We start from the raw sequence: 17,179 nt of genomic DNA, 5'->3' as shown, positions 1-17,179 counted from the left end.
GAGAGAGAGAGGAAGAGTCATCTCATGAGCAATGTCTCAGTTTTAGACACTAATATAGTTATACCCGTAGAGAATAAATCCATAAGAAAGAAACACACACACACACACACACACACACACACACACACACACACACACACACACACACACAGCAGAGAACACCACAATAATGTACAATGGTGTATGCTACTAATCCCTATAGATCTTTCCATTCAATCAACACACAGACAGGTCATAAGGCTCTATCTGTATAGATCTGCTCAAACATTTTATCCTCCCATGTAGATACATCTCTCTTTCTCTTTCTCCTCATTTACAAATTCTTTTTCTTTATCAGTGCCTGTCTCTTACAACCCCATAGAAAATGAAGACAGGTCAAAACGGAGAGAGCTTTATCAGCTTATACATCACGACATCCAGATATTTCTGCTATACTCAGAGCAGTTGCTACACAATATAACATCCTCCCTAGAGGCTGTCTATGTAGTGAATCCTGTACATCTTTTTTTATGTAAAAAGCCAAGAGGAGAGGTCAAACAAAGGCCAGACATAAACAGATATTTATCAGCACAGCAGCCGGGTCGTGCTACCCATAGTCTTCTGGCTCTTGCTGCTACAGAATAATGATGCTTCATATGTGGATTGTGTACTGCTTTCAGGCAGTCTGGTTGAGTATGTGCAGTACTGTCAGCAATGTAGGACCTTTTTCAGCCCTATGACCAAGGCTAATTGAAGAAAACACTTGTTCGTCCAAAAACGGATCAATTATTGGGTTACTTAGAATAGTTTTAAGATTGATGACATTTCTGGTCTCTCTAGGTGGTGCTCTATCATTTCAGCACCTCATTCTAACTTTTGTTCTTCTTCTGTTATTCCAAACAAACCACAAACATAAAATGCACCCCTTTCCTGTGCACTGGAAGTTTCTTCACAGAAATGACCTTCCAGGGACAAGAGTGCAACTAAAGAAGCTTATATGAACTGGACATATCAATCCCTGTTGTGTGGTAGTGTGTTTAAGCTGCATTAAGCACCAGGAGGGTGGTGTTAAGCAGCAAAAGTACAGTTAATTTTTACGTGACTGCTATTTTTAACTCTTATATTACCTTGTATGAAAGAACCTACTGTATCTCTGATCTAGGATTGTCATATCATGGAAGATATAGAAAATCATTGGATTTGTGGTGCACTGCTGCTGAACAACATTCCAGTTGGTGGGTGAGGCAAAAAACTATTGGTCTGTTTTTGATTGTACATAGTTTGTGTGGATTTTACAGTAGAAAAAGGATCTTCCTCTGTCAGAGTAATTTGTGTTTTTTGCTACTGTAAGTACACTGCTAGGAGAATTGCCTCCTATCTGGTGAGTTTGTATTTTCAATATGATTTTCTGTAACAAATTTTATGAGCCACTGCAATGTCTGAGGAGTTTAGGGATGGTCACCCAGGACCACGATCTGTAGTATGGATCAGACCTCAACAAAACCCAAAAAACCTTACAAAAAGCATACATTTTCTAATACTGTTTGAGCATCGTCTGTATGTGTCCAACAGTCCCACTTCTAGACTTGTAGCAAGCTACAGAAAAGACAGCGTGCCTACGGGGGAAAGACCTCTACTCCATAGACTGTATAGAGCTCTTCATCACACATGTCTCCATTAGAATAGCAGTGCTCTGTGTGCTATCTCTGATGACCAAGTGTGATTGTGTGTCTATCTGGATGCTATCAGGTCTGGATGGTCAAAGAGGAGGATGTAGCCGATAAGCATCAGCTAGTGGATCGATAGGACCTCTAAAAATACACAATCTGTTTGTGAGTGTGTATTTCTGAGGGTGACACGGTAGATACATGACAGATAACAAAACGCTATTCGGGACGGCCTAACTAAATACAGCCTACTGATATTTTTTATTTCAGCCCGAAGGATCAAGATTTGATGAATTTAGTTTTGTCTTGTGTGCGGAAAATGACAAAGTGCTTCTTGTCATGTGGGAACCGACCAAAAGCAGTCTCGCAACCCATTTTAGACCATGACCCAGTGAATAATAAGAGATTTCTGTGACCCACCTAAGAATCAGCCGACCTTTCAAGGTTAGTGTAAAAGCCCATGATAAGTGTACTGACTTCCCCATCATCTGCCTTCATGTTCTTGGGTTTTAGTTCCTCCATTAGTCCTGGGACAAGAAAATTAGATTCTTGGTCCCAAAGGTCCTAGGTCAGAAAAGTTTAAGTGATGCACAACACAGCCAACTTCACAACAAAAGATACAGCTCTATCTAGTATGCAAATTCACCGGGGCCATAAACTTTTGAAAGAGATCGCTTCTCTTCGCAAGTCCTGTTTCATCTTTTATTCTAGGTTTGTGACTCATCCCTTGTGCTTCATTTCAACAAGAGAACTTTTCATCTATTTTGCTCAAATGAAGCAACTTCCTCCGTCGTAGTCTCAGGTGGAAGGAGGGCAGGCACCCATCGCACCAGACTAGGAGCTCTTCTGTTCAATAAAAGACACTTTGAACTGTGTTAGAAGCCTTTTGGAGTGTCCACCCACTCTTGCCGCCTTTTACTACGGGGGGTATGGAGCGAGGCGAGTGAAGCGGTAAAGATAAAACACAGAAAAACTTCATACTGTTACGAACTGAGATGCTGATACTTAAATGAACGTATGAACATAAATAACGTCTTGACTTCATTACAGTTTTATTGGAAGCCACGGAAAAATTCATCCATTTTACCTACTTTTCCAAACTTCGATGTAAGTTCTGCGTGTAAGTCTGTGCATTACCTTCATCATTTTTAATCAAAGCGACTTATTACCATTTTCCACACATCTCAAGGGGAAACTAACTCAAAGGAATTTACTCTGCTACAACATAGCCAACCTATGGGAACAGTGTAGATATGGCTATGACAGCATGTCTTATACAAGGATCCTATATGATTCATCTATAAAAAGACTGCTTGAACCTTGTATTTTATGTACTGGAATGAATCATCTAGTGAAGAACCCTTTTTTTAAACTAAACCAGTATTATCTGAATCATGCACAAGAAAAAAAAGGTTGAGACCAACATGGACACCAGATCAAGCACACATGTCAAAAATTGTTGTCGAGATAATTCTGAGTGTGAATTTGAGCGCCCTTGGGGGTGATTACATCTCCAAGACCAAGCATTTGTTTGTTAAAATGTGTTTGGAGCATTTGTATCAAAATTGAATACTTTGTCAGGTCTTCTTTATACATTTTTAAATCAGATATGACCTGATGTAGGTCATTTTACACTAATTTTATGCTATTTTGTTTTGGCCATTTCTTGCATTGTAAAAAAAAGTCTTTATATTCCTCAAAGTAGGGTATTGTTTTGGTATCTGTACTGGTAACTGGTATCTGATACCTGGTATCAATATTTTACTGACACCATAGTCAAAAAATTCCAAACACGACCCAGTCTTATACACAGTGGTTAAAATTCAACAGAGCAATAATGTATTCCCTTTGCTGCTACACAGATAGAAGTAACTGGTAAAAACTAGACAACAAACAAACTCATAACAAACTTCTGCAAGCATACTGTAGAACAATGGACTGAAGAGCACCGATAGCCCTGTTAATTCCTCTTCTCCTCCTCAGTTCATGATTCAACAGTTTTAATGGCCATTAAACTCCACTGAATCCAGTGAGATTCCAAAACTCTTCCAAAACTCATTTCCCACATATGATTACTCTTGTGCCTTCAGAGCAACAGTGGAATGAATTTTATTAAGCCTTAAACCTGCAGTGCGGCACTTTTACATATAATAAACATCTGTTACATTCCAGCTTTTGCCACACAAATTCACATCATGCTGATTACGCCTATCACTGCCAAATCTCTCTGTATTTCACAGTATACCAGAGTTTTTAATCCATTATCTGGTTTGGCATTCCCTTGCTGGCCGGATGAATGCATGAATGCAGACTTCCATAAGCCGAGCTAACTTCCGGTTAGCTCTGTGCTAAATTGAATGGGGATAAAATAATTTAATAGTGCAACACTTCTGGACTTCCCAAATGTAATCCAACCAAATTAATCAAATTCTCTCCATTTTGCAGGGGTTGTGTGACGCTCGAAACAATCCACCGTTTTACAGCGGCAGCAGTGGCGATGGAGTAGGCTATGGCAGAGAACGTGTCGACAGTGTTTTTGTAATTATTCTCATTGCCAGAGGGGGGAGACAAAAGTCCTGCATTCCAGCTTTAAGCATGAGGGAGAAGTGGGGTCAGATGAGTAACTTAATTGAAAAACAGGAGTGATACAAGTCCTAATGTACAGACTTTTTAATGGATTCATAAGGCTCAGTTTATTACATAAAAAATATTACATCTATCCCGTTGTGTGGGAGAAGCAATGAATGGAAGCTAAGTAAAGAGTAACGATGTAAAAGAAAAGAAAATCATCAGTGACATTTGAATATTTCCTATTTCTGTACTGCAGATAGAAAGTTCTGTAGCTCTAAGGATAATCTTAACGACAAACATATGATGCAATTAAAAGCTTTTCAGCAGCAGAGCTTTGAGAAAGGAAGAAACTAGGGCAGATAGCATTAACTAAATGACATGGAATTATTAAGTAGATACTAAGGAGACATGAAGCACGGGTGGTGTCACGACCCTCAAGTATCCTTTCATCTCCTGAATGGTTAAACATCTCTCACATCCTCCATCCTTCTCCTCTTTTCACCGGCTTGCACTCTCCTTCCTCTCCTTATTTTCAATGTTTTGTTAATGCTGCTCCTTCAAACACTGACGTCTTTCTCTTCTCCTTCTTAATTCACCAGCCTGACTCTTCCTCCCTGTGCTTGTTATTGTTATATTCCTCTTCCTTCATCTATGTCCTTCCTGCAATATCATATCTTCCCTTCCGCCCTTTTTCAAATTTACTCCTGGCCGAATTTTTTAATCTTTTTTCCAAGCCTTATTTAAGTATGCCAACTAAAAAAAACCACATGTTCAATGAATGCTAATTTTCACAAAGCTTGTTGACAAACTGGCCTTGAGCAATTTGGATAAATGCACCATCCATTCTGCCATCATTCCAGAACAATAAGACAAATAAAACAAGCTTCCTGAAACAAACTTAATTGAAGACATCTTATAATGACCTCTGACCTTCCTCTAGAAAGATTTGGTTTATATGTATTTCATTAAGCATGTATGTGGAACTGACAAAGGCTGGATTTGTCACTTGTGCGCCAAATTACAGGCTGATTAAAATGTGTTAAAGGGAAACCTACATGTTGGAAATTGTAATCATGGCTTTATTAATTGTCTTCTTTTGCAGAAGGCATTCTTCCTGATATTTCGTATGGACTGTGCACACAGTTTCATTAACGAGGCCCCTGGTTGTTTTAGCAAGCTTGCTTCTTCTCTAATAACTAGGCCACTGCCACACTCCTCCCTGTATGTTTTATTGTGGATGCTCCACCTTTCGCTTCTCATCTCATCTGTCTCTCTCCATTAAACATGCCAACGATCAGAGAGGCGTCTGGAGATGCATCTTTAAGCTTTAATACACTTTGAATAATTAACACACGTGTGTGCGCGCACACACACACACACACACACACACACACACACAGCTGAGTCTATCAGTGGCAGGCAGCTCCCCCAGTCAGAAAGACCTAGAGGGAGAAGGGGAAGCTTGTTCTGTGCCAGCCCACGCCACAGAGCCTCCGAGCTGGGCAACTCAGAGCTGTGTACCAGCCTGAGCTCCAGCAACCGGCAACAATGGAAAGAAAGCTGCAACTGTGAAAAACCTTAGCCGGGAGACAGAAAGAGAGGGTGTCTGGCTCTTTCTAATTGACTTGTTGAGGGACTGAGGGAGTGGATGAACAAGAGGAAGAGCTCAGTGGGTTCAAGATCAAAAAGGGAAACCCGTATAGAACGCTATAAGCAGTGACACTAAGGGAGTAAGTGTGTAGAGAGGTTTGGCTTGTGGCCTATGCTTTTGTGCACATGCATATATGCGCTCTCGCACCAGCGACGTGACTTGACAAAAACATATGACCATCTAACCAACTCACTCATCATGGTGATTCATCCTCTAATTAGCGGTACGAAGGCTAACGCTGATCCACATATCTATATTCACCTTCTGTTCATCTAGAGGCTAACACAGCCTGCTAATGATTATCAATGAGGCTAGGCTACAAAGCCACGGGTTCAATCCCCCGCGCAGTAGCAATGCATCATGGACCTATACTGTAGTTCACTGAGTGTAATGCGGTCAGGCTTCCAGGAAAAGGGAGGGGGTGAAAAGAAAAAAGGAGGAAAAGGGAAAAAAAAAGTAAAGAAAGAAAGAAAAAGAAAGGTATAGAGGGAGAAAACATTTGAGGAATGAAGTAAGAAAAATATAAAGACAATTAATGAAGGAAGGCGGAAAGAAAGAAAGAAAGAAAGAACAAAAAAAGGAAAGAGAGAGAAAAAAGAAAGACAGAAAGAAGATCACACAGAACATTGAGAGCTGGTGAGTTGCAGCTTCACACAGTGAAAAGGTCAGTGCTTCGATAGTAAAATAAACAGTTCCAGAACGACTGATGCAGAACAAGCACTGGCTCATAACAAGCATTTACTTTGACAGATTCAGATACCTTCACTCAGGCTACGTCTTAATGAACACATCAAGCCTAAATAAACACTCTTTACAAGCTACACTTTCCTAAACTAGGAGTAAATGAATAGAAAAAAAAAAAAATAGTCTAAATGAGTTTGATGGTTTATCAGACGCCAAAACACTACATTGTTTCCACTTTACAACTTAAAATTACCATGGCGATGATTATTTTATCCTCCTAGTGTACCTAGTAATTATTAGGCTGTACTTTTCTCAACACAGTCGTATTAGATGGCGGTGCTACCTGAATGTTTTTTTGAAGACAATATATCAATAATAACAATTAAATTCTTGTTGCATGGAGTTGTAGAGTTTTACACACATACATAAAAACAGAAAAATAAGTCCCTTCCTATCTGAGGCTGTTACTCGGCAGCCATTTTGTGTCTCTACTGTTAGTCACCTCCTGCATTAATTCATATTTGGGACATGAAACATCCAGAGTAAAAAGCAACCCCATGTAAAATGAATGAACGGCTTAATTAACAAGCGAGCAAACTGCAATCAACAAATGAATAAGCAGTAAAGCTTGCAGGCGGGAAAATAAATGCAAACAAACCTGTTTTTCTATTACTTTTTCTGTTGGTTTTTTATTATTGCCTTATTTTTCTTCTTTTTCTTGAATCTGAATGAAGTCATTTGAAACAACCCCTGGGCCCAGTCGGCTCCACCAGCCGCGATGCTGGGATTCATTGGAGCAGAGCAAATTTGTTTGTCTCTGTGTTTGTTTGTCCTGGTGTTTGTTTCTCTCATTGTTTGTGTTTATGCACATTTCTGTTGATGGCCTTCTCAAGTGTTTCTCCAACTCTAGCAATTTTCTGCCTGGTCGCCCCTAATGGGCCTCTCTGTTTATCTGCTGTCACAACACAGCTGATTTATATATATTTACATATCCAGGAAGTGACAGCGGAGAATTATATTTACTTTAAGCAAGCAAAAAATTATACACTAGCGGTTATCTGTTTACACACACGCTGAAGAAAAAGTGTGATTTTTTTTTTTTTTTTTCCTTTTCATTTACCTGTGGCATAGATTCACATATGCTATGATTTTTATCAGATATGAAGTGAAGTCAGCCTCAAGAAATATGACAAATGCCTCTGGGAAGATAACCAGTGTAGTGTGAATTCAATCACTTTGGAAACTGTCTGCTAATGACACAGGGGGAAACTTTTTTTTTTCAGGCGGCGGAGATGGGCAATATTGCTTTCAGCAGGGGCTACGAACTGACAAATTTGAACGAAATCAAGGCTAGAGGAGATAAATGCGTAACGACCAAACCACCGCTGTTGGCTCAAGTGTGCATATGCGTTGCTACAAAACGTTACCTGGTCAGGATACATCAGGACATTTAATAACAATAATCCAAGTAAGGATGCGGTAATGGTACTGATGTGTGTGTGTGTGTGTGTGCCATTCAAAATTCAGCAAAAACCCCCCCTGACATTCAAAGTGTCTTGGTAGCCATGGCAACGCCTGCACCAAAAAGATAGTACATCAGAATAAAAAAGAGGAGGGAATAAAAAAAAAAAAAGAAGAAGGCTGAATTTGTTTGGCAAAGGAGATGAGGATGGATGTCAGCCTTGGTGTGTTTACAGGAGGGTGTAACATGTGATGACAGGGTATGTGGAGTCAAGTGTTATCCATCCCACACACACACACACACACACACACACACACACACACACACACACACACACACACACACACACACAATCCCCTAAACCCATCATTACACTTTGACATACATCATGATATGTACATTTTTAATACCCATACACATGTACACACACCCCTTTAAATATATATAAACTTAAACATGAAACAGACATAAACACGCACACAAATACACACACCACCTACATGCCCAGCCACACCGAATACTCTAAGTTTGATCCCTCGGTATGTTTTTTTTCTGATTAAATCCTTTCATCATCTCAGTTTTTTCTTCAAAGAAAGAGAGAGTGAGGAACAGAATGATAGAGGGAGAAGTAAAAAGTAAGTAGAGGCAGAAACAGGTCTGGGTGAGAGACAGAGAGACAGTGTGTATTTGTATCCATCCGATACATAAAGTGTTACTCTGATAGAATACAATAAGATTTTTCACCTATGCTGTCAGAGGAAAGAAAAGAGAATCACCTTTTAAAAGTCATTTTCTACTCAGTGTTTGTCTTTAAATAGACTAAACAGCTGGAGTGAAGGCGGCTGCTCCTTAAGTGCATCTTTCTGAAGATACAAAAGTTAATTTGTGTTTGTCTGTGTGAATTTCTACTAAAGACAGTAAGAATCAGAGACTTAGATGGAGATGGAGGGACCGTGTGAGTGAGTCAGGTCAGGGATAGATGAGGGTTCTCATGCAAATATAACATTTGGTACGGTAGTGTGTGCTTCCATTTGCATACTCATTCACCCCAACTTGTTTATAAGTGAATAAATCCAGCGCTGCTTGGAGTACAACAGCTGCTGCTGGGCCACTCACAGCAGCAATCATTCATACAGACACACACTCAAATGTTCCCAGCTGCACCCTTGGCATTACTATGACACTATATATACTTGTGTGTGCATGCGTGCACATGCATTAATATTCAATTTATTCATGTGTCGCGTCTGTGCTTCTGAATCTGCGTCTTTGTGTTTGTGAGAACATGTTTAACTACATGTGCTCATTGATGTTTGTGTGTGGTTTTTCTATGAGCTTTGCATGTGTGTGTGTGTGTGTGTGTGTGTGTGTGCACAAACACTCAAACCCTCACCTCAGAGGTGTTGACTCGCCCCTCCTGGAACGAGCAGTCGCTGGCATCCTGCGTGCACATGTGTCGATATTTACACCAGTGGCAGGGGAAGTTTCCATTCACACAGGATAGGCACCTGGAGCGAGTGAGAATGTGAGAGAAAGAGGAGTGAAAGGTGAGGGGTTAACGTTTTTACAGCAATAACCAGCCATTTTTTTTTATTTTAAACTCCACAAATTTGTAGCATGATGTCTTTTTCCTTCAATTTTTTTGATGAAGTCTGAGATTCCCTTCTCCTTTTCTTTGCTTGGTCAGCCTTGGTGGCTATCACTGCTCATGCTAACGAACTACCCTGTTTTTGTTTTTCAAAGAAACCAAGATGAAACAGCAAAAAACTGTAAGATATCAGGTGTACAGATTAATAATGAATTAGTTGAGTCCAAATTAAAAAGCCATGTGTATTGCAGAACTTTAAAAGTTCCTCAGACGGCTCTGAACTGCCTAAGGCTGATTTCAATGAACTGCAACACAAACTGAAGTTAGAGACACTCAAGCTTCTGAGAGACTTTAAAATTGTACTTACAGATATTTTGTAATAATATTTGTGTATTTGTGTGTCTGTGTGTGTGATGACTGCTATGTGTTACTGAATGATTCCCCCTTCTCATATTTGTAAATGCAATTTTGCTCATTGAGCTTCTAAGAAGTAATTTTACTACTTAAAATAAGTCAATAAATACATTTCCTCAATTCAGCACAAAGCAATGATTATTTCTATTATCGACTGATCTGTCAGTTGCTTTGTCCAATTCATTGTTTAATTGTTTAGTCAATAAAATGTCTGAAAATAGTGAAAAATATCCATCAAACTCCCGGATTCCAAATATTCTATTTACAAACTTACAAAAAAAAGTAGCACATTTGAAAGGCTGTTAAAAAATAAAGATAAGATAAATTATAAAATCTCCATGTATAATGTGCTGGGAAAGTCATTATTCTTTAATGTCAGCCATATTTCACGTTTAATCTGAGGATAAATTCAAATAAATCTACCTTGCAATGCGTGGTGTGTAATGTGTAAAGCAGAGGTTGTGGTCGCAGCACTTAGGACAAACACAAACATTATCAAGTAAACATCTTTTTCAAAAACCTCAAAGTACTTCAGTGAAAAATTTAAGAAATTTCATTAAAAATTTGCAACTTTCATTCATAATTTCATCATCACTACTAGCATAAACCTGCACTGATGGAAACACAGCCACTATGACCTGGATTCATCATAGATTAGATATGATGTGCTTGTGGAGAACTGTTGCCAAGTGGAGGAAGAGTGGAAACACAGATCAAAAGAAAACCTTCGATGGGGGACGCATATCACACACTGACAGGTCATGTGTGGACATGCATCGGTGCAGTTGCACAACATCAAATGTTTACGGCCAAATCTCCAAAAATCATGTTGGAATGACAAGTGTAACTGTGGCCTTATGCATTAAGACTTTATTCCAGCTGTCAGAGAGGGCCAGGGTGGATGCTGAAAACAGCCGAGAGAGAACAGGGAAGAATCCTTGGCGATCCACTCCTCCCTTCTTATTCTCCATGCTTGGAGGCTTACAGTGAAGTAAGCTGGCAGACCAAGATAAGCCTGTTTTTATATAACACACTTTTTTCTTCCTTGGAGTTGAGGAAGCAAAATGAATATATACACATTTGGGCATGGATTACCAGACAAAAACAAGGCTATCATGGCTACCAGGGAAAAAAAACGATGGAAGGAAAGGTTGTGTAAAAATACAAAGGTTAGTTTAGGTCTTTAAATTGTCAAAGCGAGAAGAAAAATCAACAGTTGTTCATTAGTTGTTTAATGTAACACAGTGTTGCTGTCATAATGAAAAAGTAAAAATAAACCTTAATAATGGCACCAATACAGTAGATTCCTTTATGGACATGAAAACCTCATATAGTCTGTTTCATAATTTCCTTAAGTGTTTTCATATCAGTGCTGTATTACATCTCCCCGCTTTCTGTCAATCACACAACAAGTCTCCACTTCCCAATCGTTATTGTCATATTCTTGTCATTGGAATGCACAAGCTCTTGGCAAGCTGAAAAACCACTTAATTTCAGCTGTAAAGTTTAAAGATACTGAAAACAAGCTACCTGTTAATTACAGAGACTGACAGAAGTACACGTTGGGTAACTCTAAAAGACCTTGATATGTTCTTTCAACTAAAACAAGTCTTTGTAGTCTTTACACCATTTCTGAGCTTAATTTCACTTAACTGGCTGAAGAAAACTAGGCTCTAATTATAAGTTATGTCAGCCCTCTCTCCTATTACTGTCATTGCAGTCAATCAGGCCTCCTACAACTCAACCCCCACACACCCACAGGCTCTGCTTTCCAACTCCCATCCACCTACTGAACTGACTGGGATCCTGTGATGTCCATTGTATATGTCCATCATCCAGCTATCACTCTTCAGAATTATTTTCACGCTATTGCACAGAACTGCTGACTGTCTGCCGTGTTAATATTTTATTTTTTAGTGCTCATTCTACAAATGCTCTGCTACATTTGTGGGGAAACAGCATCAAAAGTATTTTTCATAGCAGTTAAAATCATATTTACAATGAAAATGACTTTGCAAATTGAACTCTAGTGAATTTCTAATCAAAATGTTTTTTGCTAAATCACAACCAGGGGTTTCTCCAGAAGCTCACACATTTTTTCTTACAGCTTCATTAATTAACAATTTTTCACAGTAGAATGATTATGGAGAAAATGCAGGAGGTTGTTTCTAGGTTTTGAAATTTTGAGAAGATCAATACCACTCTCATGTCTTAGAGTGGTATCAATCTTCTCATCTATCTCTCTGCAAGAAAGCAAATAAATGTATTTCCCAAAACATATTAAGTCGTAATAAAAGTGTGAGATGAGCTACTTGAGAAACTATTCCTTTAAATGACATACGTAAAGAAAGTTCATTGCTTTGGTTTTATGGTACATTTAGGCTAGACAGCTTTATTAATCCCCAGTGGGGACACTCATTTGCCACCAATTCAACTCATACAGACAACAAACAATATAGATGGTAAATGGACTGCATTTATATAGTGCCTTGCCAGTCTTCTGACCACTCAAAGCTCTTTACACTACATGCCAACATTCATCCATTCACACACACATTCATACACTGATGGTACAGCCTTCCTCCCAGGGAGGAGAGATAGTGAACTCCATAAAAAGCCGTTTGAGACATGATTAACAACTCAAAGGTGCTATGAATCTAGACCACATCTAAAAGTGTTCATTAAAAAATCTGACTGCTGCTGGAACAAAAGACCCTCTGAGTCGTTCAGTAGAACACTGAGGCATCACTAGTCGCTCACTGAATGAGCTTCTGAGTCCGTAAAAAACACTGTGTAATGGATGGCCTTCAAAATAGCGAACCGCTTTTAGTTTGGCCCTTGTTCTCTTTTCTACAGTGATCTCAAATGAGTCTGGGGTAAGGCCAATTACTGAGCCTGCCTTTATGATCATCTTATTGATCCTGTTTTTATCATCCGCAGTGATGCTGCCCCCCTCCCACACACACACACCAACCCCCCCAGCAGAGCACAGCATGAAAGAGGACACTAGCTAAGATTCCCTGATAAAAAACACGAAGAAGCCTCTTGCTGATATCAAAAGGATCTACGCTTCCTCAAGAAGAACAGTCTTGACTGAGCTTTCTTGTGTACAACATCAGTGTTCTTTTTCCAGTTTAATTTACTGTCCAGGTAGAAACCAAGATATTTGTAAGACTGGACAATTTCTATCTGCTGACCCTTACTTATCACTGGGAAGACCTCCTCCTTCTTCCTTCTGAAATCAATAATTAACACTTTGGTCTTCCCAACATTCAATTTAAAAAAAAAAATGTATCACACCAGCTGACAAATGATTCAACCTCTCTTTTGTGGGCCAGGTCATTGCCTTGGTTAGGGGGATAAAACGGTGCCCTGTGGAGTTCCTATTTTAGTTGAGATAATGTCAGACATGTTGTTATCAAGCCTGACAAACTGAGATTGAGACAAGAGATAATCTAAGACCCCAGTGATAGTTGTGTTTTGTAGTTTAAAGCTCATCATTATTATTATTAGTGTATCATCTACTCCCACACCCTTCCTGTATGCAAATTGTAAGGGACATTGAAAGATTGAGACCTGTCTATTCAGGTGACCCAGATCAACCCTTTTTCAAAAACATTTCATTATGTGTGATGTCAGGGCCATAGGTCTAAGATTAGGGGGGGATTGGAACAAGACAAGATGTTCTCCTGTTTTCAACATTACTGGAATTTTTGATGAAGACAGAGACAAAAGAAAAAAAACTGATTGAAGGACTACGCACAACTGGTCAGCCCAGACTTTCAGGGTGTGTGGATGGAAACCATCAGGGCTTGCTGCCTTGTTAGCCTTAAGGCGCATTAACAGCTGTAGAACCTCATCAGCATCAATATTAATAACAATAGCTGGGCTACAGTCCTCAGAGGAAAGAGACGAGAGGATGTTCTCATGAGAAGCAGAAAAATCGAATTCATCAAACCTTGAAAGAGCTGGTTTGTCTCATTTACATTTATCCAGATCCAAGGAAACTGGGATTAATGGTCCCATAGCCAGTAATAGATTTCATGCCATTCCAAAGGCCGCTTGTTTTACTATTCGCACATCTGTCCTTCAACCCTTTCCTTATATTTACACTTAACCTGTTTGATTAATGCTTTCAGCTCCTTTTGAGCAATTTAAATCTTATCTTTGTCACCACTAAAGAATTCCGTTTTCTTCCTATTAATAGCAGCTTTAACCTCCCTTGTCACCCAAGGTTTATTCTTAGGGAAATGTTTTATTTGTTTACAGGGAATGACAGACTCAATACAGTAATTAATGCATGGTTCACCCCCACATCTCTCATTGAAAGTTTCCATCAGTAGCAGGCAGCTGTTTTTAGCAAATAAACTCCAATAAGCCCATTGTATGGTAACTCTCCAGCATCAGCATATTTTTTTCAGGAGTTGGTGGAGACTGAAACACCTTTTTAAGAATCAAACTTTTTAACAGTAGAGTCAAAGGAAGAACATATTACAATATCACCTACAATGTTTGACCAACAAGTGATCTGAGGAGTCTGGTGTAAAAACTCCACACTAAGGAGACACCATGGAGGTTTAAAACTGGGTCCTCTAAACTCAAAAGCAATTGTTTAGCTCACAATGCCACTCTGCTGCTGAAAAGACTGACTTTTCATTGGATTTCAGTCTAATCCTTGCTCTGCCTTTGTCATTCTGTCTTTGGTTTATTCAGATTTTCGAGGGTTATATTCAAAATCGGCTGTATTGGACTGACAGAGTGATAGAAGAGGGTTCATATGGTGATAAGCTAGTGAGACTAGACTGAACTGCAGTGTGAGGTTTATAATCAATGCCAGTGGATTTCCATGGGGAGAAGGGTGGACTGAGGTTATGCTAACAGTCTGATGTTTGTTACTAGAGCTGGTGAGCCAGTTCCTCCTCACTATTAACCCCGGGGTTTATCGATTTCTTGTTGCAGGGACGTGTGCGTGCACATTCACAGGCGTGTGTATGCACGCTGGCGAGTTCGATGATACACACCCACAAACTAAGACACATGTATACGCACGAGCTGTCACCTGTGTTGACATCGTGGCATTCCTCTGGGTCACTTGGGCAGTGGAGACTTGTCCTACAGTAGAGCTGTCAATGCCTGGACAACTGGCTTGGGTAAGTGACTGCGCTGCTGCAATGTAGTCAATAAAATCCCCTGCTATTTAACAAGGCCTAGCAACAGAGCCAGGTCAAACGCCTTTTCATCTTCTCCGGGCTTTTGTTGTAGCGAGTGGAGATCGATGGAACAAAGCTGTTGATATGCAGGCAATGGCCCCACAAAACATGTATGGAAGGAGCAAACAATCATATGCTCATTTAATTTTGGTCAGTGTGGATAAAGTCACAGATAAAGCTGCAGTTTTTTCCTAATTAGGAGGTTAGTCTTTAAACCTGTAAAGCAAAGCTCACCTACACATGCCATAATGTGCTGACCGAAAAGAATCATCTGAGAGATCCATTGTAAACACTCGATGAAGCGGCTATAAGCATGTTGTGATTCTGCTTAAAACATGTGATGGGTGTGACATCATATCTCCCAGGTATCAAATGTGGACGGTGTTCAGAAGACACTTAAGACTGACTGTAATCTATAAATAGGCCTCTCTGTTTTATCCAATTAAGCTCCAAAGTGAGCAGCAATAAACTGATACATACATCATTAAGTTATACAGCACAAGAGCCAAATGAGAAGATTAGATTCTCAACAGGGGACTCAGACTCATTATAAGATATTGCATCTTGTCATTGCAATGTCCAAAAGCAGCAAGTCTGAGAGTCTCAACCTCCCATTTAATTAGACTGGATCACACTTGATTGAAAATTGGACAAACAACTCTTACCACAAAAATCAACTTGATGCTGATGTAACCACAAAGTTCAAGTCTAAACAGTTTCCAACAAGTTGTGTCCAAAAGTTGCCGGTGGATAATGTAGTTGTGATGTGTGGCTGTTCTCTGAACGGGAGGCCACAGTGAATGGTCTGCCTGGAAATGAGAGCGCGTCCTGGGGGCCGGAGCGTGGGCTGTTCCCCTCCCTTGAGTGCTCCTTTTCACTGCATGGATTTCAGTCTTTTCATATTGTAATGGTCATGGTGGCTTGAGGCTGGGGTGCTAACCTTTTAGCTGTGTGGGACGCATTATTCTTGACACAATGGGCACAATCTCTCTCTTTCGTTCGTTAACACTCAGCTTTATATCTCTCCTTCCCTCTTCATGCCTCCTTCCCAGTTTTCCCTCTCCAGCTCTCAGGGAAAGTGAAATTTCTTCCTTGTCCCACTCTTCCCCTCTAGCGCTCCCTCCCTCCTGTTTCTCTTCCTCCTCTAAAGATGCATTATTCCTCCTCCCGCATGCTCAATTAAACTATTCCAAACCTCTTTTTAATGCAAATTTCTAATATTGTAACAGCGTATGTAAATAGCTTGCAGCGTAATTCTCTGTGCCAAGTCTGTGCCTTCTGTCTCTGCATGCGCCTTCTGACTGTGTGCGCACCTGTTTGTGTGTGTTTGTATGTGTACGCCTGGTGATGCCGGTGGTGCATCCGCCTTTGAGTGTGTTGCGCGAGGCTGTGTGAGGTTGAGCACGAGCCCGTCTGGGTGATTGCCTGTGGGCTGCTCTGCTTGTACATCTGTGCTGTTACGTCTGTGCGTCTGCTGTTGAGATTCTGTGCTCTCAACCCGCCCACCACGCCCACGAGGAGAACTCCATTATCTAAACGCCGCAGCTCCGGCGCCCGGCCTCCTACAGGCGCGGTCAAAGATTCATAGGTGAAAGGTGACGGCGGAGGGGGAGCGGTGTATAATATGTGGGTTTATGTTACAGCTGCTGCGGTAATAACTGCACTGTAGTTTTACAGTCCTGCAGGAGTCCTGAGGGGGCCAGTGGAGCCAACATCAAAGGCTTAAACAGCGGTGCTTCTGTTTATGCAGCAAAGAGAGGAGGGCTAGGTGGGCTGGTTAATCAGGGGTACGGAGCATAAACACACACACACACACACACACACACACAAATGAGGAAACACCTGCTGCATGGACAAAAATAGGCATAAATAGATGCTACAGTGCTCTTTTTGCAGTTACTTTGACACATTCTGTATGCTCTTTAGCTCACAAAGAACACACGCATTCACAAA

General features: G+C 40.3%; 1 protein-coding gene across 7 annotated transcripts in view; it reads right to left on the bottom strand.

The window, feature by feature from the left end:
• The window catches only part of LOC122982113 (plexin-A1-like), a 265,073-nt gene that overhangs the window by 98,486 nt on the left and 149,408 nt on the right, over nucleotides 1-17,179 (bottom strand). For all 7 annotated transcript variants that reach the window (XM_044351146.1, XM_044351142.1, XM_044351141.1 and 4 more), the window contains one exon: nucleotides 9,408-9,522. In XM_044351146.1, coding sequence (XP_044207081.1) covers nucleotides 9,408-9,522 — 115 coding nt within the window. The remainder of the gene's footprint in view (nucleotides 1-9,407; nucleotides 9,523-17,179) is intronic.

Source organism: Thunnus albacares, chromosome 5, assembly GCF_914725855.1.
Source record: "Thunnus albacares chromosome 5, fThuAlb1.1, whole genome shotgun sequence".
Classification (NCBI taxonomy): domain Eukaryota; kingdom Metazoa; phylum Chordata; class Actinopteri; order Scombriformes; family Scombridae; genus Thunnus; species Thunnus albacares.
The sequence above is the reverse complement of the archived record's forward strand: the minus strand, read 5'-3'. Positions and strand labels throughout refer to the sequence as shown.